The sequence below is a fragment of the Amblyraja radiata genome, chromosome 39 (genome assembly GCF_010909765.2).
Source record: "Amblyraja radiata isolate CabotCenter1 chromosome 39, sAmbRad1.1.pri, whole genome shotgun sequence".
In the NCBI taxonomy this organism is placed as follows: Eukaryota; Metazoa; Chordata; class Chondrichthyes; order Rajiformes; family Rajidae; genus Amblyraja; species Amblyraja radiata.
In genome coordinates, this window is record NC_045994.1 from 12,964,471 (window position 1) to 12,984,676 (window position 20,206).

At 45.9% G+C, this 20,206-nt stretch overlaps 1 protein-coding gene across 7 annotated transcripts in view; it reads left to right on the forward strand.

Moving 5' to 3' along the window:
• LOC116967511 (transcription factor COE2) overlaps positions 1–20,206 on the forward strand; it is a 212,867-nt gene that overhangs the window by 41,604 nt on the left and 151,057 nt on the right. For all 7 annotated transcript variants that reach the window (XM_033014148.1, XM_033014149.1, XM_033014146.1 and 4 more), the window contains one exon: positions 1,493–1,561. In XM_033014148.1, coding sequence (XP_032870039.1) covers positions 1,493–1,561 — 69 coding nt within the window. The remainder of the gene's footprint in view (positions 1–1,492; positions 1,562–20,206) is intronic.

Consider the following 20,206-nt stretch of genomic DNA (forward strand, 5'->3'; position numbering starts at 1 on the left):
TCGAGGAACCGCACGGAAACCTTGGGTGGGGCGCAAAGTCTCCAGAAGTTTCCGTTCAGGTTTCCTAAGTGGGACAGGGGCATATGGAGGTAATTTGGTCGCCCAGGTGCATAGAGGAGTCTGATCTAAGGGAGTTGCACAGTGGCACAGGTATTGGAGGTGCTGCCTCACAGCTCCAGAGGTAGTGGTTCAATCCTGACCAAGGGTGTTGTTTGTGTGGACTTTGTACATTCTTCCCGCGACCACCTATCCACTTCCCAAAGAGGTGCAAGTTGGCAGCTTAATTGAGTGCTGTAAATTGTCCCTAGTGAGTAGGTTAGTGGTAAACTCTGAGGGGAGTGATGGGAATGGTGTTAGTGTGATGAAGTGAATCAGAGCTGTAGACCATGGGGCATTGTGAGCAAGGCAGCAGCTGGATTGCACACCCTAGCAATTTAAAGTTTAGAGATACAGTGTGGAAACAGGCCCTTCGGTCCACGATGACCAACAAGTGCAATTAGGCCATTCGGCCCGTCAAGCCTACTCCATTCAATCATGGCTGATCTATCTATCCCTCTCAACCCCATTCTCCTGCCTTCTCCCCATAACCCCTGACACCAGTAACAATCAAGAATCCGTCTATCACAAGTCCAACCTCCGCAATTTTGGGGACAGAGCCTTCTCCAGGGCAGCTCCCAGGCTCTGGAACTCCCTCCCCCAACTGATCCGCAATTCCGTGTCCCTCACCATCTTCCAGTTCCGCCTCAAGACCCATCTCTTCACCTCTGCTTATCCTTAGCCCCACGTCCCCCTCCCTTTTCATCTGTGCATTAATTGCCTCATACTGTGTTTTGTATTGAATTCTGTCTTTACTTTGTGTACTAGTCATGTCTCTACTATTTATTTCATTCCCCTTACATGTTTTTCCTCTACATGCTCAATTTTTGTAAGGTGTCCTTGAGACTCTTGAAAGGCGCCCATAAATAAAATTTATTATTATTATTATTATCTCTGCCTTAAAAATATCCATTGACTTGGCCTCCACAGCCTTCTGTGGCAATGAATTCCACAGATTCACCACCCTCTCACTAAAGAATTTGCTCTCATCTCATTTCTAAAGATCACAAGGTCGTAAGCGATAGGAGTAGAATTAGGCCATTCGGCCCATCTAGTCTAGTCCACCATCCGACATAGCTCTTAGGGCTAATGGAATCTAGGGATATGGGGAAAAAGCAGGAACGGGGTACTGATGTTGGATGATCAGCCATGATCATATTGAATGGTGGTTCTGCCTCGAATGGCCTACTCCTGCATCTATGTTTCTGTGTTTCTATTCAATCATTCATGATCTATCTCTCCCTCCTAACTCCTTTCTCCTGCCTTGTCCCCATAACTTCTGACACCTGTACTAATCAAGAAAAGGAACGTCCTTTAATTCTGGGGCTGTGGCCTCTGGTGCTAGACTCTGCCACTAGTGTTATTTGTGCTGACTGATCTCTCTGCTTCCTTGCAGCCGCTGCTGTGAAAAGAAGAGCTGTGGCAACAGGAACGAAACTCCATCGGACCCAGTCATCATTGACAGGTAGGAAACAGTGATCTCACAGTCCTGCCGAGGTGAAGTGTTTGGAGCCTTGCCTGGGAAATGTGGGGGTTGGGGCGGGGCGGGATGCTTTAAGCTGCTTCCCCCTCCCCAGTTTTGCCGCCCTGTGTTCCACGTGGTCAGTGGAGTCTCGTCATCTCTCTCAGAAGGAAGTGGGGAGGGCGAGTTGGCTGTGAGCAGTTGATGGTAAGATTGGCACAGGGTGCAGCAATGGTCCTGTATAACTGGTGTCTGTAGCAAGTAATCCAAGGCTTACCTACTTACCTACTTACTGCCTATGATGCCTCCTGGCACGTAAGGCAGCAACGAACATCCTCCACTGAGTAGTGTTGATTCCTTCAGTTGCTGTTTCCGTTACATGTATGTTTCACGAGACAGGGTTGTTAGCCCTGTGCTCAACCTCCAACCTGGAGGACCAGTGGATCGCTCTTCGTCTCGACTCGACCCTTCGACCTGTCCAGCATGGGAGACCCTAACAGGAGATGAATCTCCCGCTGGCATAGCTCGAGGGGTCACTGAGACACACAAGCTCCCCCGACAATGACAAGGTTGCAATCCAGGTTAAGGCATATCAATGCAACTTGGGTTACAAGTTTACACACAGATTAGGGCAGCCCAGTGAAAGATATCCTAGTTGACTAAAATACTGAAAACTGCACGGGTTGGAAATCTGAGATAAAAACTGAGGCACAAAACAAAGTGCCGGAGGAACTCAGTGGGTCGAGCAGCATTTGTGTAAGTGGAACTCATTGTCAAATTGAGACCCTGCATTATTCCTGGTGGAGGTCTCGACTCAAAACATAGACAGAAGACAGACACAAATGGCTGGAGTAATTCAGCGGGTCAGGCAGCATCTCTGGAGAAAAGGAATCATTGATGGTATAGAGGTGTATAAAATCATAAGAGGAACAGATCGGGTAGATGCACAGAGTTTCTTGCCCAGAGTCGGGTAATCGAGGACCAGAGGACGTAGGTTTAAGGTGAAGGGGAAAAGATTTAATAGGAATCTGAGGGGTAACATTTTCACACAAATGTGTGGTGGGTGTATGGAACAAGCTGCCAGAGGAGGTGGTTGAGGCTGGGACTATTGCGACATTTAAGAAACAGTTGGACAGGTACATGGATAGGACAGGTATGGAGGGATATGGGCCAAACGCAGGCAGGTGGGACTAGTGTAGCTGGGACATGTTGGCCGGTGTGGGCAAGCTGGGCCGAAGGGCCTGTTTCCACACTGTAGGACTCTGTGAGCCTTCTTCAAAACAGACAATTCTATTCCACTCACAGATGCTGGTTGACCCACTGAGTTCCTCCTGCAATTTGTTCTTTTGCTCCAGACTCCAGTATCTTCAGTGTCTTATATCTCTGATAAAGTCAACACACTCTGTGAATAGTCACCAGGCCTGTCAGCATCTGTGAAGACGGAAAAGGTGAATGTATCTGGGTTTTTTCTTTGTCTCTGGCCGGTAGCTTTGGCGACACTTGAATCATTTGGTGGTTCGACTTTGTGAAGGTTCTACATAGCAGAACATTGTAGTTTGAGATTATTGATCACAACCAAGCAACAGGTTATGAGATGAACATCACGCAATCCGTTTGAAAACGAGACTGAATGCCAAGTCAACTATTTGGTATCTATATAAGTTTAACCAGAAAAATTGGATGCCTTTAGCCATGGGATTAAACAAATATATTGTTATGTTTATACAAAAGTGACAAGTCTTGGTGGATTGTTCATTGAACTTGTGTTTCATCAAATAAGCCTTCCAAGTTTGTTTTGCCCCAAGCCATTGAAACATATTGAAGGGAGCAGCTTGCTAGCTAGTCATTGCTTATTGGAACAGTCTCCTATGTTGTTGGTGTTAATCTGCTCATTACATTGTAAGTTGCCCCAAAGCAGATGATTCAGGGCTCTTGGTCCCCTGATCGAGGTAATGTAATCAACTTGCGTGCTGTTGCTCTCTGGATTCCTCTAGCTGGAAGGCCCCCAACAGTAATGGTTCTCTTGCTGTGCACAACTGTGGAGGTAAGAGCTAAATGCAAGAGGAAAGCTGTGTGTGACTCATTATGGATGTGTTGGTTTAATGGGCTTTGTTGATGAACAGTTATTCCACAGTAAATGAAACCTTAAACCAAATCTACACAGGTCGGTAATCTGAAACAAGACCAGAAAATGCTTGAAACACCCCCAAAGACGTACAGGTTTGTTGGTTAATTGGCTTTTGGTAAAAATGGTAAATTGTCCCTAGTGTGTAGGATAGTTTTAGTGTGCAGGGATCGCTGATCGGAGTGGATTCGGTGGACCGAAGAGCCTGTTTCCAAGGTGAATCTCTAAACTAAACTCTGCTGGTCAGGCAGCATCTGTGGAAGGGGAAATAATTAAAGTTTTAGGTTCGGGACCCTTCATCAGAACTGGGAAAGAGAGGGAAAAAAAGTTGTTTAGAGATAAAGTATAAAAACAGGGCCTTTAACCCAATGAGTCCCCACCGACCAACTCTCACTCATTCACCATGATAGACATAATGTGATGGAATAACTCAGCGGGTCAGGCAGCATCTCATGCCTACCTCACTGAGTTACTCCAACACTGTCTATCATTGGTATAAACCAGCATCTGCAGTTAGATACATAGATACATAGAAAATAGGTGCAGGAGTAGGCCATTCGGCCCTTCGAGCCTGCACCGCCATTTAATATGATCATGGCTGATCATCCAACTCAGTATCCCGTACCTGCCTTCTCTCCATACCCCCTGATCCCTTTAGCCACAAGGGCCACATCTAACTCCCTCTTAAATATAGCCAATGAACTGGCCTCAACTACCCTCTGTGGCAGAGAGTTCCAGAGATTCACCACTCTCGGTGTGAAAAAGTTTCTTCTCATCTCGGTCCTAAAGGATTTCCCCCTTATCCTTAAGTTCTTTGTTCTTTGTTTCTACATTCTATCACCCAGTCACACCTATTTCTATGTTTTCAAACATTCCCATCCACTCCCTACACTGGAGGCAATGTATGGAGGCCAATTAACCTGCAAACCCGCAAGTCTTTGTTCTATAGGTTTGGACTAAAGATTTAAAGATGTCAGTTCAATGACCAAGTGACAGCAAACTAAAATTGTAGACCAAGTAACCGTGACCTTGAAGCCACAACAGACCCGCAAAGCCCATCTGACTTCATCAGAGTTCCTTGGGGAACAAAATTGGTTATCAAGATTCAAGAGAGTTTATTGTCATGCGTCCCTGTATAGAACAATGAAATTCTTGCTTTGCTTCAGCACAACAGAATATAGTAGGCATGAATACAGAACAGATCAGTGTGTCCATATACCATTATATAAATATATACACACATGAATAAATAAGCAGATAAGTGCAAATAAACAGATAATGGTCTTTTAATATTCAGAGTTTTGTTTCAGTTGTTTAATAGCCTGATGGCTGTGGGGAAGTAGCTATTCCTGAACCTGGACGTTGCAGTCTTCAGGCTCCTGTACCTTCTACCTGAAGGTAGCGGGGAGATGAGTGTGTGGCCAGGATGGTGTGGGTCCTTGATGATGCTGCCAGCGTTTTTGAGGCAGCGACTGCGATAGATCCCCTCGATGGCAGGGAGGTCAGAGCCGATGATGGACTGGGAAGTGTTTACTACTTTTTGTAGGCTTTCCCGCTCCTGGGCGCTCACGTTGCCGAACCAAGCCACGATGCAACCGGTCAGCATGCTCTCTACTGTCTTTCTCCTATATGTAACTCCAAACCCACAGCTCTTAGATACAGCCCAGCAAACTGCAGGGGTAGTTAGGGATGGAGAATATACCGTATGGATGGAACACTGTACTCTGTAAATGAATGAATCGCAACGTTAAGGAAGGACTCAATCAGAGTTGAATCTGAATTTGCCATTCATCAACACCATCCAGATGATCATGATCTTTGTGCCTTTCATGGCTTGCATGTTTTCCATGGAGTTCCCCAAATTTGTGAGACGTTTGGATACTTGTTGAATGCATAGACGTTCTGCTCAGTAAGTCCAGCCTACGTTGGATCTCCAATGGTACAAAGCCTAGTGGAACCCATATCGGCATTGATATGTTAACTCCACATGGACAGCAACCAAAGTCAAGAGTGAACGCAGGTGGATAGAGCTATCAGGTAGCTGCTCTAACCACTGCACCCTTTTTAGTTAGAGGGTGGTGAATCTGTGGAATTCTTTGCCACAGAAGGCTATGGAGGGCAAGTCAGTGGATATTTTTAAGGCAGAGATTGATAGATTCTTGATTAGTACAGGTGTCAGAGATTATGGGGAGAAGGCAGGAGAATGGGGTTAGGAGGGAGAGGTTGATCAGCCATGATTGAATGGTGGAATAGACTTGATGGGCCAAATGGCCTAATTCTACTCCTATCACGTATGGCCTTATGACCTTATGACCCAGTCTATCATCCTCGTAAGGGGAGACTTGCCTTTATATTATCACTTGTTATATAGTAATTGAAATAGTTATATGCCAGAAATGTATGCTGCAAGTTCCTACAAACAGGAACGTGATAACGATCAAATAGCATGCTTGTGCTGGGGATGTTCAACGAGGAACATGTGTTGGACGGGTCACCATGAATCACTCTGCGATCTTTCAAAAAATCCTTGCATGTATGCTGAGAGACTGGAGCGGCTGGGCTTGTACATTCTGGAGTTTAGAAGGATGAGAGGGTATCTGATTGAAACATATAAGATTGGTAAGGGTTTGGACACGCTAGAGGCAGGAAACATGTCCCCGATGTTGGGGGAGTCCAGAACCAGGGGCCACAGTTTAAGAATAAGGGGTAAGCCATTTAGAACGGAGACGAGGAAACACTTTTTCTCACAGAGTGTTGTGTGTCCGTGGAATTCTCTGCCGCAGAGGGCGGTGGAGGCCGGTTCTCTGGATGCGTTCAAGAGAGAGCTAGATAGGGCTCTTAAAGAGAGCGGGGGCTCTTAAAGAGAGCAGAGTCAGGGGATATGGGGAGAAGGCAGGAACGGGGTACTGATTGGGGATGATCAGGCATGATCACATTGAATGGCGGTGCTGGCTCGAAGGGCCGAATGGCCTACTCTTGCACCTATTGTCTATTGTCTCTCCAAATAACTGCACGGTGCAACGGAAAGATCGCTGAATGGATGCAACACAGGCAAACAAAACCATTTAAAATTGAAAACAGCTCTCAGAAAATTCAGTCTATTGTCTATCAAGCAGGTTTTCGATGGAAAGGATGTAATTCTAGCTGTGTAGCCTACCCTCAGTACTGCACTGTTGCAGAAACATAGAAAGTTAAGTTTAGTTTAGTTTAGTTTAGTTAAGTTTAGTTAAGTTAGGTTAAGTTTGGTTTATTGTCACATCTACCGTCGTACAATGAAAAGCTTTTGTTGCGTGCTAACCAGTCAGCGGAAAGCCTATACTTGATCACAATCGGGCCAGATACATGATAAAGAGAATAACATTAAGTGCAAGATCATGTAGCATAGTTTGAAATGCTATTGTTGGATTAGAGATGGGATGAGCAGGTGGGACGACTGTAGCTGGGACATGTTGGCCGGTGAGGACTAGTTGGGCTGAAGGGCCTGTTTCCACACTGTATGACTAAAGGTTTTAAAGAGTGGAGCGATTGATTGTAATACGTGATTGCGGATCCACTTCTGGGACCAGCACTCGGAGAACCGCCCGGTTTTGGGCGCTATCTTGGTATACGGTGCACTATAGGGCCAGGATGGTTTAAAAATTGAGTCACCAAACTGACCCAGCCTCCAGTGCCAGATGTGCACATTAGTCTCCAGAAGGAATCTTATGGCCCTGTCCCACGGTACGAGTTCATTCCAAGAGCTCTCCCGAGTTTTAAAATAATCAAACTCGTGGTAAGCACGGAGAATGAACGTAGCGGGTACGTCGGAGCTCGGGGACGTCTCTTAGCGGCTCGTAACGCTAACGGCGGGCACTCGGGAAGACTCGCTAATGGCAGGTAAGCTCGGGAAGACTCGTGAAGATTTTTTCAACATGTTGAAAAATGTCCACGAGAGCCCCGAGTACCGTCGAGCGGCCATTACCACCTGAGTTAGATGTGGCCCTTGTGGTTAAAGGGATCAGGGGGTATGGAGAGAAGGCAGGTACGGGATACTGAGTTGGATGATCAGCCATGATCATATCGAATGGCGGTGCAGACTCGTAGGGCCAAATGGCCTACTCCTGCACCTATTTTCTATGTTTCTATGTTTCTATTACCGTAAATCTCCGAGTTCGAATCACGGCAAACTCGGGAGAACTCTTGGAATGAACTCGTACCGAGGGACAGGGCCACGAGAAGTGAGTGATATCACAATGCCCAACCGCAAATTGTCGAGAACAGTCAGCCATGCAGAAAACCACGGGAGTGTCTGCAAGCCATTAGCGAGTGCATTCTGTGAGGGGTGTTTTGGTAAGTAATGGGTTTCTAGTTAGGGAAGTAAGTAAACTTTGTGAGGGCAAAGGGTTAATGCAACATGGTAACTCATGTGGTTTTAGCAATTAGCAAACCAAACCCTTATTACGCAAAGCCACCATTAGCTCCGAGAGTTTAAAAAACAGTGTTCGTTGCGACGATCCTTGATATTTTCTGCTTATGCATCTTAACTGAAAACACATTGAGGAACTCAATGATCGTGTTTCAAGCTTACATTTTTGTACATGAGGAAACTTTCTTGGACAAGCCACAAGCCAAACCTTGCTTCCCTGTAGCTGGATTTGAGATTAGCCAACGCTGCCATTAAGGCAAGAGTCAACTCCAAACTCTTCGCAGTTGGGAAATGAAATAACCAGATGTCTCCCTGCTCCGAGTGAACACTGGGAAATGCCTGAAATAAAGTTTTCCGAATATTTCCCCGGGCATCCCCCGGGAATTACTGTCAACAGGAAAATCTGACCCAACACAATACATCATTTAAGAAAAACAAGGAACACTGTTTGACTTTTTTACCAGCCCATTAACTGCCTGACTGCAGAACCTGGGAAATGCAGGAGTGTTCGAAGCGCACCCAAGTATGTTTCTGCAAAAGAACGTTGCAGTGCAAAGTGGGTTTTAACTGGATGGATGCCGTTTAACATGAACAATGGTCGACAAAAGTGCTGGAGAAACTCAGCGGGTGCAGCAGCATCTATGGAGCGAAGGAAATAGGCAACGTTTCGGGCCGAAACCCTTCTTTAGACTGAAGGAAATAGGCAATGTTTCGGGCCGAAACCCTAAAGGGTTTCGGCCCGAAACGTTGCCTATTTCCTTCGCTCCATAGATGCTGCTGCACCCGCTGAGTTTCTCCAGCACTTTTGTCTATATTAACCATAAAGGCCCTGTCTGCCTCTCTCAGCAAGGTATGCTGTCACTATCTTAAAGAGCAAGGGAGGAATCTAGGGTATTGTAAAGCCTATATAATAAAGCCTGTGTGTCTATATAAACTATTCCAACAGTTCCTTCCAAAACCATGACTTCTGCAAGTAAAAAGGACGAGGACCAAAGGAACTTGGGAGTACCGTCACCTGCAGGCTCCCCTCCCAAGTCTTGGGAAAAATATCCGTGCTCTTATGTTGTCACCAGACCTGGATGCTTTCAAGAGAGAGCTAGATAGGGCTCTTAAAAATAGCGGAGTCAGGGGATATGGGGAGAAGGCAGGAACGGGGTACTGATTGGGGATGATCAGCCATGATCACATTGAATGGTGGTGCTGTCACGAAGGGCCAAATGGCCTACTCCTGCACCTATTGTCTATTGTCTAATTTCTGGAACTTGCTTCACAACGCTTCTGGTCTAGTCTAATTTAGTTTACTTTACTTTAGTTAAGCTAAGTTTAGTTAAGTTTAGTTAAGTTTAGTTTGGTTTATTGTCACGTGGACTGAAGTACAGTGAAAAGCTTTTTGTTGCATGCCAACCAGTCAGCGGAAAGTCTATACATGATTACAATCGAGCCATCGACAGGAAATAATGCTTAGTGTAAGAAAAGGTGCAATAAAGTCCTGTCAGCACTTTGCTGGAGTTTATCTTACACTATCTTACACTGTGCGCTGAAAGGGACTGCAAATGCTGGTTTATTCCAAAGATAGACACTTTATTTGGGTGTCAGAGGTTCTGGGGAGAAGGCAGGAGAATGGGGTTAGGAGGGAGAGATAGATCAGCCGTGATCTTTAGTCAGAGGGTAGTTAATCTGTGAAAATTAATTGCCACAGAGGGCTGTGGAGGCCAAGTCAGTGGATATTTTGAAGGCAGAGATAGACAGATTCTTGATTGGAATGGGCGTCAAGGGTCATGGGGAGAAGGCAGGAAAATGGGATTAGGAGGCACAGATCAGCCATGATTGAATGGCAGAGTGGGCTCGATGGGCCGAATGGCCTAATTCTACTCCTATAACTTGTGAACGTGAATGGCAGAGTAGATGTGATAGGCTGAATGGCCTAATTCTATTCTATCTCTTATGATGTTTCGTAGAGAGACACTGCGAAGACAGGACACTTCTATGTTCTACGTCCTAATGGCACTTGGTAAGCACCTCCATTGGAAGGTTCAGCAGTTTAAGAAGGCGGCTCACCACCACCTTCTCAAGGGCAGGCAGGGATGGATAATAAATACTGGGCCTCGCTAGCTGTGTCCAAAGCAGATGAATAATGGAAGAAAGAACCTTCTCTTATCCCGGAAGGCCCTCCTTCCTGCAGTCTGCCTTTTCAAGCCCTAGGCTGGCACTTAACCCCATGAGTTCTCTCCACTTTGGTCTCCTGCACTCCGAGCCTCAGTGGTATCATGCTCGGTTGGCCCCTTAGGCCTTCACCTGTGTTTCTGCATAAACCAATCCCTGTGGGCATTGCCAGGGAGAATAACATGTACCAGATCAGATTGGCACGCATTGGCAAGCGATTTATCACTGTAGCTCAAAACGCTCTAAACAGGATAAAATTCATAGTGGCAATGATTAATGAAAACAAATTCCTGTGTTTCTGGGGCCAAATGGCTTAAATTTCTCTCTTCAGAAATATGGCTTGAATCACTAAACATCTGACTGTTATAAAGTGGAACGAGAATATTGGGTATAACATTCAGAATCCAGTTTTCAACAACACATTATCCCTTGTACAAATATTAAAATATTAAAGTGTAGATATATTATGTGCTGGTTCACACTGTTGAAGCTTTGATTCCTAGCGTGTAATTTCCTTCAAGGCTGTTTGTTTCAGTTTCCAAGTTGGCTCAAGCCTTAAAGACCACTTGTTGGAGATTTTGGACCTACAGGCAAATAGGTGGCTACATAGAATATGTATACGTCTATAAAGTATACGTCTTGTTGAGTCTCATTGTCTATAACTCGTTTCCCCCTAGCCCACAGCCAACAATGGCCTGTTTCCTTTAAAGTTCAAGCTCAAGTGAATTTATTGTCATGTGTCCCTGAAAAGGACAATGAAATTCTTGCTTTGCTTCAGCACACAGAACATAGTAGGCATTTACTACAAAACAGATCAGTGTGTCCATATACCATAATATAAATATATACACACATGAATAAATAAACTGATAAAGTGCAAATAACAGAAAATGGGTTATTAATAATCAGAGTTTTGTCCGAGCCAGGTTTAATAGCCTGATGGCTGTGGGGAAGTAGCTATTCCTGAACCTGTTTTTTGCAGTCTTCAGGCTCCTGTACCTTCTACCTGAAGGTAGCAGGGAGATGAGTGTGTGGCCAGGATGGTGTGGGTCTTTGATGATACCGCCAGCCTTTTTGAGGCAGCGACTGCGATAAATCCCCTCGATGGAAGGAAGGTCAGAGCCGATGATGGACTGGGGCAGTGTTTACTACCTTTTGTAGTCTTAAAAAGTTTTTTAAAAAATCAAACTCGTGGTAAGCACGTAGAATGTACGTAGCGGGTACATCGGAGCTCGGGGACGTCTCTTAGCGGCTCGTAACGCTAACGGCAGGTGCTCGGGAAACGTGGTAAGCTCGTGAAGACTCGTGAAGATTTTTCAACATGTTGTAAAATGTCCACGAGAGCGGCTATTACCGTAATTCTCCGAGTTCGAATCGGGAAACTCGGGAGAACTCTTGAATTAGCTCGTACTGTGGGACAGCCCCTTTACTTTTTGCATATCTTTTGTTCATTTGTTCCATATCTCTCTATACCACCGCCGACATCTCTTGTTTAACTGTCCTTAGCGAGTCTTCCCGAGTACCCGCCATTAGCGCTAAGAGACATCCCCGAGCTCCGACGTACCCGCTACGTTCATTCTTCGTGCTTACCACGAGTTTGATTTTTTTTAACTCGGGAGAGCTCTTGGAATGAACTCGTACCGTGGGACAGGGCTATTACAAACAGATTCAGTAAACGTTTCCGAAATAGATTTGGATGCAGAGAGTAAGATGAATTGCATTGTTCTTTCAAAGAGCTAGCACAGCCAGGATGGGCCAAACGGTCTTCACAGTTGCTATAAGATTGAGCTATTGCATAGAATCTGTACCACAGCCTGCAGAGTGTTCGTGAGCAGAGACACGAGGGAGGATTGTATCTCAAAGCAAGGTAACCGAGCCAGATCCTACAGTGTCAGTTCGCAAACAAAGAACTCAGTACATTAAGGCAAATTGCAGCATATTATCAGTTTTGGTGCCCACAGGGAGATGTGCAGGATGGAGTTCTGTTGAAGGGAGTGCCTAACACAGGGGGCGGAAATTAAACACAAAACCCACACCAGACCGATCAAGCACTCTGCACAAATATTCCTGGAGAAAAAGATTGAAGTGTGGGGATTTGCCCAACGCTCAGCCTGATAGGTGGTAATAACCCCATATAATTACTCAGGTACAAAACTAATTGGAAATATTGCAAATGTCAAGCAAAACTGGCATTTAAGCACAAATTCTGCGATGTTAATTGCTGAACAGGTGCGAGTTCGAATCTAAATGAAGGACATGATTAGATCAGCCCACAGAACAAATGTGGCCTGTGATTGAGTCAACTACATAAATTATTTAGCAATCTAGGCGACCAGTAAAGGTCATGTTGATTTAACCTTTTGTTTGTGACAGGAAGTTAAATATAAATATGTCACCCCCCCGAGCTCTGCCACACAACACCCCTCCCTCCTCCCTCCTCCCGCCTCCCCACACCCCCACCCTCCCTTCATCCCCAACTCCCTCCCTCCCCAAAGTACCAACACATTCACGGGCGCAGAGGTACAGCGCTTACAGCGCCAGAGACCCGGGTTCCATCCTGGCTGCGGGTGCTGTCTGTACGGAGTTTGTACGTTCTCCCCGTGGGTTTTCTCCGAGAACTTAGGTTTCCTCCCACACTCCAAAGGCGTACAGGTTTGTAGGTTAATTGGCTTGGTATAAATGTAAAAAATTGTCCTGAGTGTCGGATAGTGTTAACGTGCGGGGGATCGCTGGTCGGTGCAGACTCGTTGGGTCAAAGGGCCTGTTTCTGTGTTGTATCTCCAAACTAAACTAAACTAAACAACTTCACTGTTAAGTAGCACCAGTACGTCTGTTGTGTTTCAGATCGGGACCCTTCTTCAGACCGATCAGCCTGAAGAAGGGTCGCGACCCGAAATGTCACCTATCCATGTTCTCCGGGGATGCTGCCTGACGCGCTGAGTCCAATACTTTGTGTCCTTATTTGTCAATGGGAGGTATATTTATAGTCTCAAATCCCTCCGTCTATCTCTTTCTCTCGCTCTCTCTCTCTCTCTACCCCTCCAAGAACTTTACTTCCAAGTACAAGTGCGTTCTGCTGTAATTTGTGCTTTCACTACATGAATTGGATGTAATGAGAATTATGAATTGGAGAGCACTGTTTGTGTTTTTTGGCCATAATTGTTGATCATGCAATGTTGATCTGAGCTTGGCCACCATTTAAAAGTTATCTGGGAAATTGGCAAGCAGAGAAAAAGCTGTCTTGGTAAAAAATGTTTCCATGTAACATCCCCGCAGTACACACCGTTGTCTCTTACGAACACAGCTGCTGCTTTCACCATGGGTGGCCATTGAAATTGACAAGTGATCACTTCTTTTGTTGAGCAATGATACTCTATTTGGCAACATAACATATAGTCTTCAGTATTTTCCATTTGCCATAACAAAAATAATCTTAGAGCTTTTAAAAAGATCTTTATTTTTTTAAATCTTGCAGGAAAAAGAACTTTGTCCTTGCCTAAAACTCTCTTTCCCCTAACTTCCTTTGCCCCATCGATACCAGTGCCTTCATAGGCACATAGAAACATAGAAAATAGGTGCAGGAGTAGGCCATTCGGCCCTTCGAGCCTGTACCGCCATTCAATATGATCATGGCTGATCATCCAACTCAGTACCCTGTACCTGCCTTCTCTCCATACCCCCTGATCCCTTTAGCCACAAGGGCCACATCTAACTCCCTCTTAAATATAGCCAATGAACTGGCCTCAACTACCTTCTGTGGCAGAGAATTCCAGAGATTCACCACTCTCTGTGTACATTGTGTATGTTCTGTGTACATTGTGTTGTGTATACCCTGTGTATGTTCATAACATACACAGGGTTTCTTAGGAATGCTTCTATCATGTTAAGGCAGAAATACCTGTAAATAACTAATCTTTCTCAATCAGTAATAATTTAGTTTAGTTTAGTTTAGTTTAGAGATTCAGTGTGGAAACAGGCCCTTCGGCCCACCGAGTCCGTGCCCACCAGCAATCCCCGCACGTTTACACCATCCTACACACACTTGGGACAATTTACAGTTATACAAAGTCATTTAACCTACAAACATGCACGTCCTTGGAGTGTGGGAGGAAACTGGATATCCCGGAGAAAACCCACGCAGGTCACAGGGAGAACGCACAAACTCCGTACAGACAGCACCCATAGTCAGATCGAACCGGGGTCTCTGGCGCTGTAAGGCAGCAAATCTACCACTGCCCACTATCCATCCGCATGCTTCTATTGTATTAAGGCAGAACTACCTGTTCTGTAATAACTATTCTTTCTCGATCGGTGATGTCGATTGGGGAGTCAGTTCTAGGCAGAATACTGGGTATTTTTTACTCTTCAAAAATAATGCCCGGGAGCTTTGCTGTGCAGTTGAAAGGGCTGAAAAGGGTTGAGTTTAACATCTCATCAGAGAGCTGACACCTCTGATACTGTCGCACCATAGGTACCTGGCAATATATTTGTTCACCATTATGATTCAGTAACTTCCAGCTCAGCTGGCGATAGCAGGAAGCATCGACTGAGAAAAGGATTCAGCCCACATTTCGATACCTTTCAGAGTAACATAGAAACATTGAAAATAAGTGCAGGAGTAGGCCATTCGACCCTTCGAGCCTGCACCGCCATTCAATATGATCATGGCTGATCATCCAAAATCAGTACCCCGTTCCTGCTTTCTCCCCATATCCCTTGATTCCGTTAGCCCTAAGAGCTAAATCTAACTCTCGCTTGAAAACATCTAGTGAATTCGCCTCCACTTCTGTGGCAGAGATACCACAGATTCACAACTCTCTGGGTGAAAAGTTTTTTCCTCATCTCAGTCCTAAATGGCCTACCCCTTATTCTTAAACTGTGACCCCTGGTTCTAGACTCTTCCAACATCGGGAACATTTCTCCTGCATCTAGCCTGTCCAATCCCTTAAGAATTCTTATATATTTTTAAAAGATCCCCTCTCTTCCTTCTAAATTCCAGTGAATATGAGCCCGATCGATATCCAAACAAATTAGGGTAGAGATTTAAAAGGGTCCTCAGGGTCATCTGTATCTGGAATGACTGCCAAAGAAACTTATCGAAGTGGATATAATTATGACTTTCAGAAGACATGTCCGACAGGTACATGGATAAGAAGGCTTTAGAGGGATGTGGGCCAAATGCAGGCAAAAGATCAGGCATGGTGGCGCAGCGGTAGAGTTACTACCTTACAGCGCCTGAGTCCTGGGTTCGATCCTGACTACGGGTGCTGTCTGTACGGAGTTTGTACGTTCTCCCCGTGACTTGCGTAGGTTTTCTCCAGTTTCTTCCCACACTCAAAAGACGTGCAGGTTTGCAGATTAATTGACTTTGGTAAAAATAATATATTGTCCCTAGTGTGTGTAGGATGGTGCTAGTGTATGAGGATTGCTAGACGCCACGGACTTGGTGGGCCGAAGGGCCTGTTTCCACGCTGTATCTCTAAACTAAAACTAAACAGGACTAGCCTAGAATGCCAACTTGGTTAGCATGGACAAAGTGGGCCGAAGGGTCTGTTTCCTGCTTTGTAGCTCAATAATGCCCCTGTCCCACTTAGGAAACCTGAACGGAAACCTTTGGAGACTTTGCGCCCCACCCAAGGTTTCCATGCGGTTCCCGGAGGTTGCAGGTGGTTGCCAGAGGTTGCAGGTAGTGGAAGCAGGTAGGGAGACTGACCAAAACCTCCGGGAACCGCACGGAAACCTTGGGTGGGGCGCAAAGTCTCCAGAGGTTTCCGTTCAGGTTTCCTAAGTGGGACAGGGGCATTGTTGAGCTACAAAGCTCACTTCTCCGCATAGCTTACACATGAAGGGGGAGATAAAAGAATCGATGGGTGAAGGATGGCGTGGAGGTCGGTCAGAGAGAGACGGACCTTGGAATCCTCTCCGGCTCAAGGTTTGGAAAGGGATCAATCCAAGATGAAATCTTTTCAGCTCTTTTTTCCAAACTCGGGAAGAGCAAAAGAGGGAAAATGTGGGAGCCAGAACTGCAAAGACTAAAGAACAAGAAGCAGGAGCTGCAAGAGTTGTAATCATTCTTCTTATGGAAGGAAGCAATTGTTTTTGAGATAACACGAAACAAGACTTTTGAGAAGTTGCCAAGGCTGGGGAAGTTTTATTTTGAGCGGAGATTGGCCACAACTGGGGCTTGTTTGTTTTCTTTGGAGCAGAGGAAACGGAGGGGAGATTTAATTGACTAATAAATTATAAGGGGTATGAAAAGAGAGGATTCCTCGGTTTCCCCTGGAGATCACTAACAAGAGGGCACAGATTTATAATAATTGGTCGGAGGATTAGGTGGGATGTGGAGAGAAATGTTTGCAGCTAGGGGGAGGTTGGGGGCTGGAACTCACTGCCTGAAAGAGTGGTGGAGGCAGGAATGTCCGCCTCATTTTAAAATGGGCTGTAAACTGCAAGGTTGGGGAATGGGATGAAGGTGGATTGCTCTTTATCAGCGTGGACATGATGGGCCGAATGGCCCTCCCCCTTGTGTGGTCCATTTCTTGGAAGGGTCCCCAACCCGAAACGTCGCCGATCCATGTCCTCCAGAGAAGCTGCCTGACCCACGGAGTTCCTCCAGCACTTTGTGTTTTGACTCAAGATTCCAGCATCTGCGGTTCCTTGTACCTTCATTTCTAAGACCCTTTGAACCATGTTCTAAATGAGGATGATACATGACTGTCTACAAAGTAGGGATTCCCGGAGGTTTTTGTCAGTCTCCCTACCTGCTTCCACTACCTGCAACCTCCGGCAACCTCCGGGAACCGCACGGAAACCTTGGGTGGGGCGTAAAGTCTCCAGAGGTTTCCGTTCAGGTTTCCTAAGTGGGACAGGGGCTTAAGCATCCATTCCCATCACTGACATTATCCCTGTTCTTCCTTCAATGTGTAATAAATATTTGTTGCTCACTTGAATACAAAATAGTGAACAACAAACAGACAACACGATGTGAAAAAATGGCTGTGTGTTGAGAACTGTTGTTGTCAATACCTGAATGATACAAATGCCTTTGTTGCAATTCACTCAATGGATCTCTAGTGTCGGAACTGCAGATGCAGGTTCAATACCGAAGATAGACATAAAATGCTGGAACGATTCAGTGGGACAGGCAGCATAGAAGGAATGGGTGACATTTCTGGTCGGGACCCTTCTTCAGACTTGAAACGTCGCCCATTCCTTCTATCCACAGACGCTGCATGGCCCGCTGAGTTACTCCAGCATTTTGTGTCTATCTTCAATGGATTTCTAGTTCCTTGTTCAATTTTTTCTTAGTTTTTAACGTAGTTATCCACATAATTTTGGGAAGTTCTAGTGAGGATAGTTCGAATGTGGTTGGATTTGAGAGCCTCCTACCTTCACTGTTCACTGGGACTAAATCTTTGCAGATACAGCATGGAAACAGGCCATTCGGCCCACCCAGTCCGCTCCGACCAGCGACCACCTTGTACACTAGCTGTATCCTACACACTAGGGACAATTTTACAATTTACCAAAGTCAATTAACCTATAGATCTTTGAAATGGGGGAGGAAACCAGAGCACCCGGAGAAAACCCACAAGGTCACAGGGAGAACGTACAAACTCCGTACAGGCAGCACCCGTAGTCAGGATTGAACCAAGGTCTTTGGCGCTGTGGCAGTAACTCTACCGCTGCGCAATTCATAAGTTATAGGAGCGGTGTAAGACCATTCGGCCCATCAAGTCTCTTCTGCCATTCAATCATGGCTGATCTATCTTGCCCTCGGCCACTGTGCTGGAATTCGTGCCTCAGTAGCTCTGTGGGAGCTGCTTCACCACGGAGGGCTAAAGTAGCTCAAGAAAAATCCTCGCCATCTTCTCGCGGGCAATGAAGGGGCGGGCAGTAACTCTGGCTTTGCCTCTAACATCCCCATCCAGCAAATTAATTTACAAAGACGAACAAAACCTCCAAAGTGCTTCGTCGCGTCCTGGGATGTCTTGAGGTTTTGAATGTTGTGATGTAAATTCAGCACTTGCTTTATCGGGAGCGTATCAGTGGTGGGGTTTGCTGTCAGTGCAATGACTCGCTGGAGGAGTGAGATGAAGAGGCTGTCAGGAGTGATCGTGTTTGATGTTCAGGCTCTCTGCCTCTGTTTCTCTTGCTGTCTGTCAGCCTCACTGCAGCCACCAGGGAGCTGTTGAAGCTCAGGTTTCAGTTTCTGTGCATTAACCAGATCCCTTCGTGACTCACTCTCACAAGGCTGCCTGCAAAATGAAAGGCTTGCCGAGAATCTTCACCCAGCTAACAGTTTTGCACAGTTAACGGCTCTTTATTCCAGGCATGGGTTCCCGTCCTCTTTGCTCCCACCTTATATAAAATGTTACAGAGGCTCCGACGTACACACGGCAAAAAACAGAGGCCTTCTTGCCAGTGTCATGGGCCCATACTACACACACATACATACAATCACAAATACACACGCACGCTCACACGCATACATGCACACGCACACATGCACACACAATCACAGATACACACGCACACATACTCGCAATCACAGACACACACGCACGCGCACACACACAATCAAAGATACACATATGTACACGCACACATTTGCAATCACGGATACACATATGCACACACATATTTACACACACATGCGCACACACATGCGCACATGCACAATCACAGATACACACGCACACACGTATGCGCAATCACAGATTCACACACAAACACGTACAATCACAGATACACATACGTACACACACGCACATATTTGCAATCACAGATACACATATGCACACACATGTACACACACATGCACACCCACACATGCTCAAGCACACAATTGCGCACACACTCACAGTCACACACACAGATGCACATATATACACACACACACACATCAAGATGCACACACGCACACAAGCACACATACACACACATACACACACAAACACACACACATAAACATATAAATACACATGTAAACATGCATACATGCGAATAGACACACCAAAAACACATGCACACACTTACAAAAATACACACATACACACATAAAAATCCACATGATTTCCCTCTATTAACACTCCCCTCCATCTGGGCGGAATTGTCCTCACCCTCAACATCATCTGTTTCGACTCCTCTCACTTTATCCAAGATAGTCACCTGTCCATTGTTCTCCACGGATGCTGCCTGACCCACTGAGTCGCTCTGGCACTTTGTGTCTTTCCTTGGTAAACCGGCATCTGCAGTTCCGTGTTTCTACACCTCCTCCTATATCGGGCACACAGGATAATGCCGGTGTATGGAGCTTGATTACTCCCCCCGATCAATTGACCATGCTGGCACCTGGAGAAAACCCATGCAGGTCACGGGGAGAACGTACAAACTCCATACAAACAGCACCCGCTGTTAGAATCGAACCCAGGTTCTCTGGCTCTGTAAAGCAGCAACTCTACCACTGCGTTGTAAGGCAGCAACTCTACCGATTGACAAGGGTTTGGACACGCTAGAGGCAGGAAACATGTTCCCGATGTTGGGGGAGTCCAGAACCAGGGGACACAGTTTAAGAATAAGGAATAAGCCATTTAGAACGGAGACGAGGAAACACTTTTTCTCACAGAGAGTGGTGAGTCTGTGGAATTCTCTGCCTCAGAGGGCGGTGGGGGCAGGCTCTCTGGATGCTTTCAAGAGAGAGCTGGACAGGGCTCTTAAAAATAGCGGAGTCAGGGGATATGGGGAGAAGGCAGGAACGGGGTACTGATTGGGGATGATCAGCCATGATCACATTGAATGGCGGTGCTGGCTCGAAGGGCCAAATGGCCTACTCCTGCACCTATTGTCTATTGTCTATTGCCACTGTGCCACCCTGGAATGGCGGCGTGTCGTGTACCCCTTGCAGGAGAGGAAGGAGGACATTGAGTTGCCAGATTTCTACTGTGCATTTCTA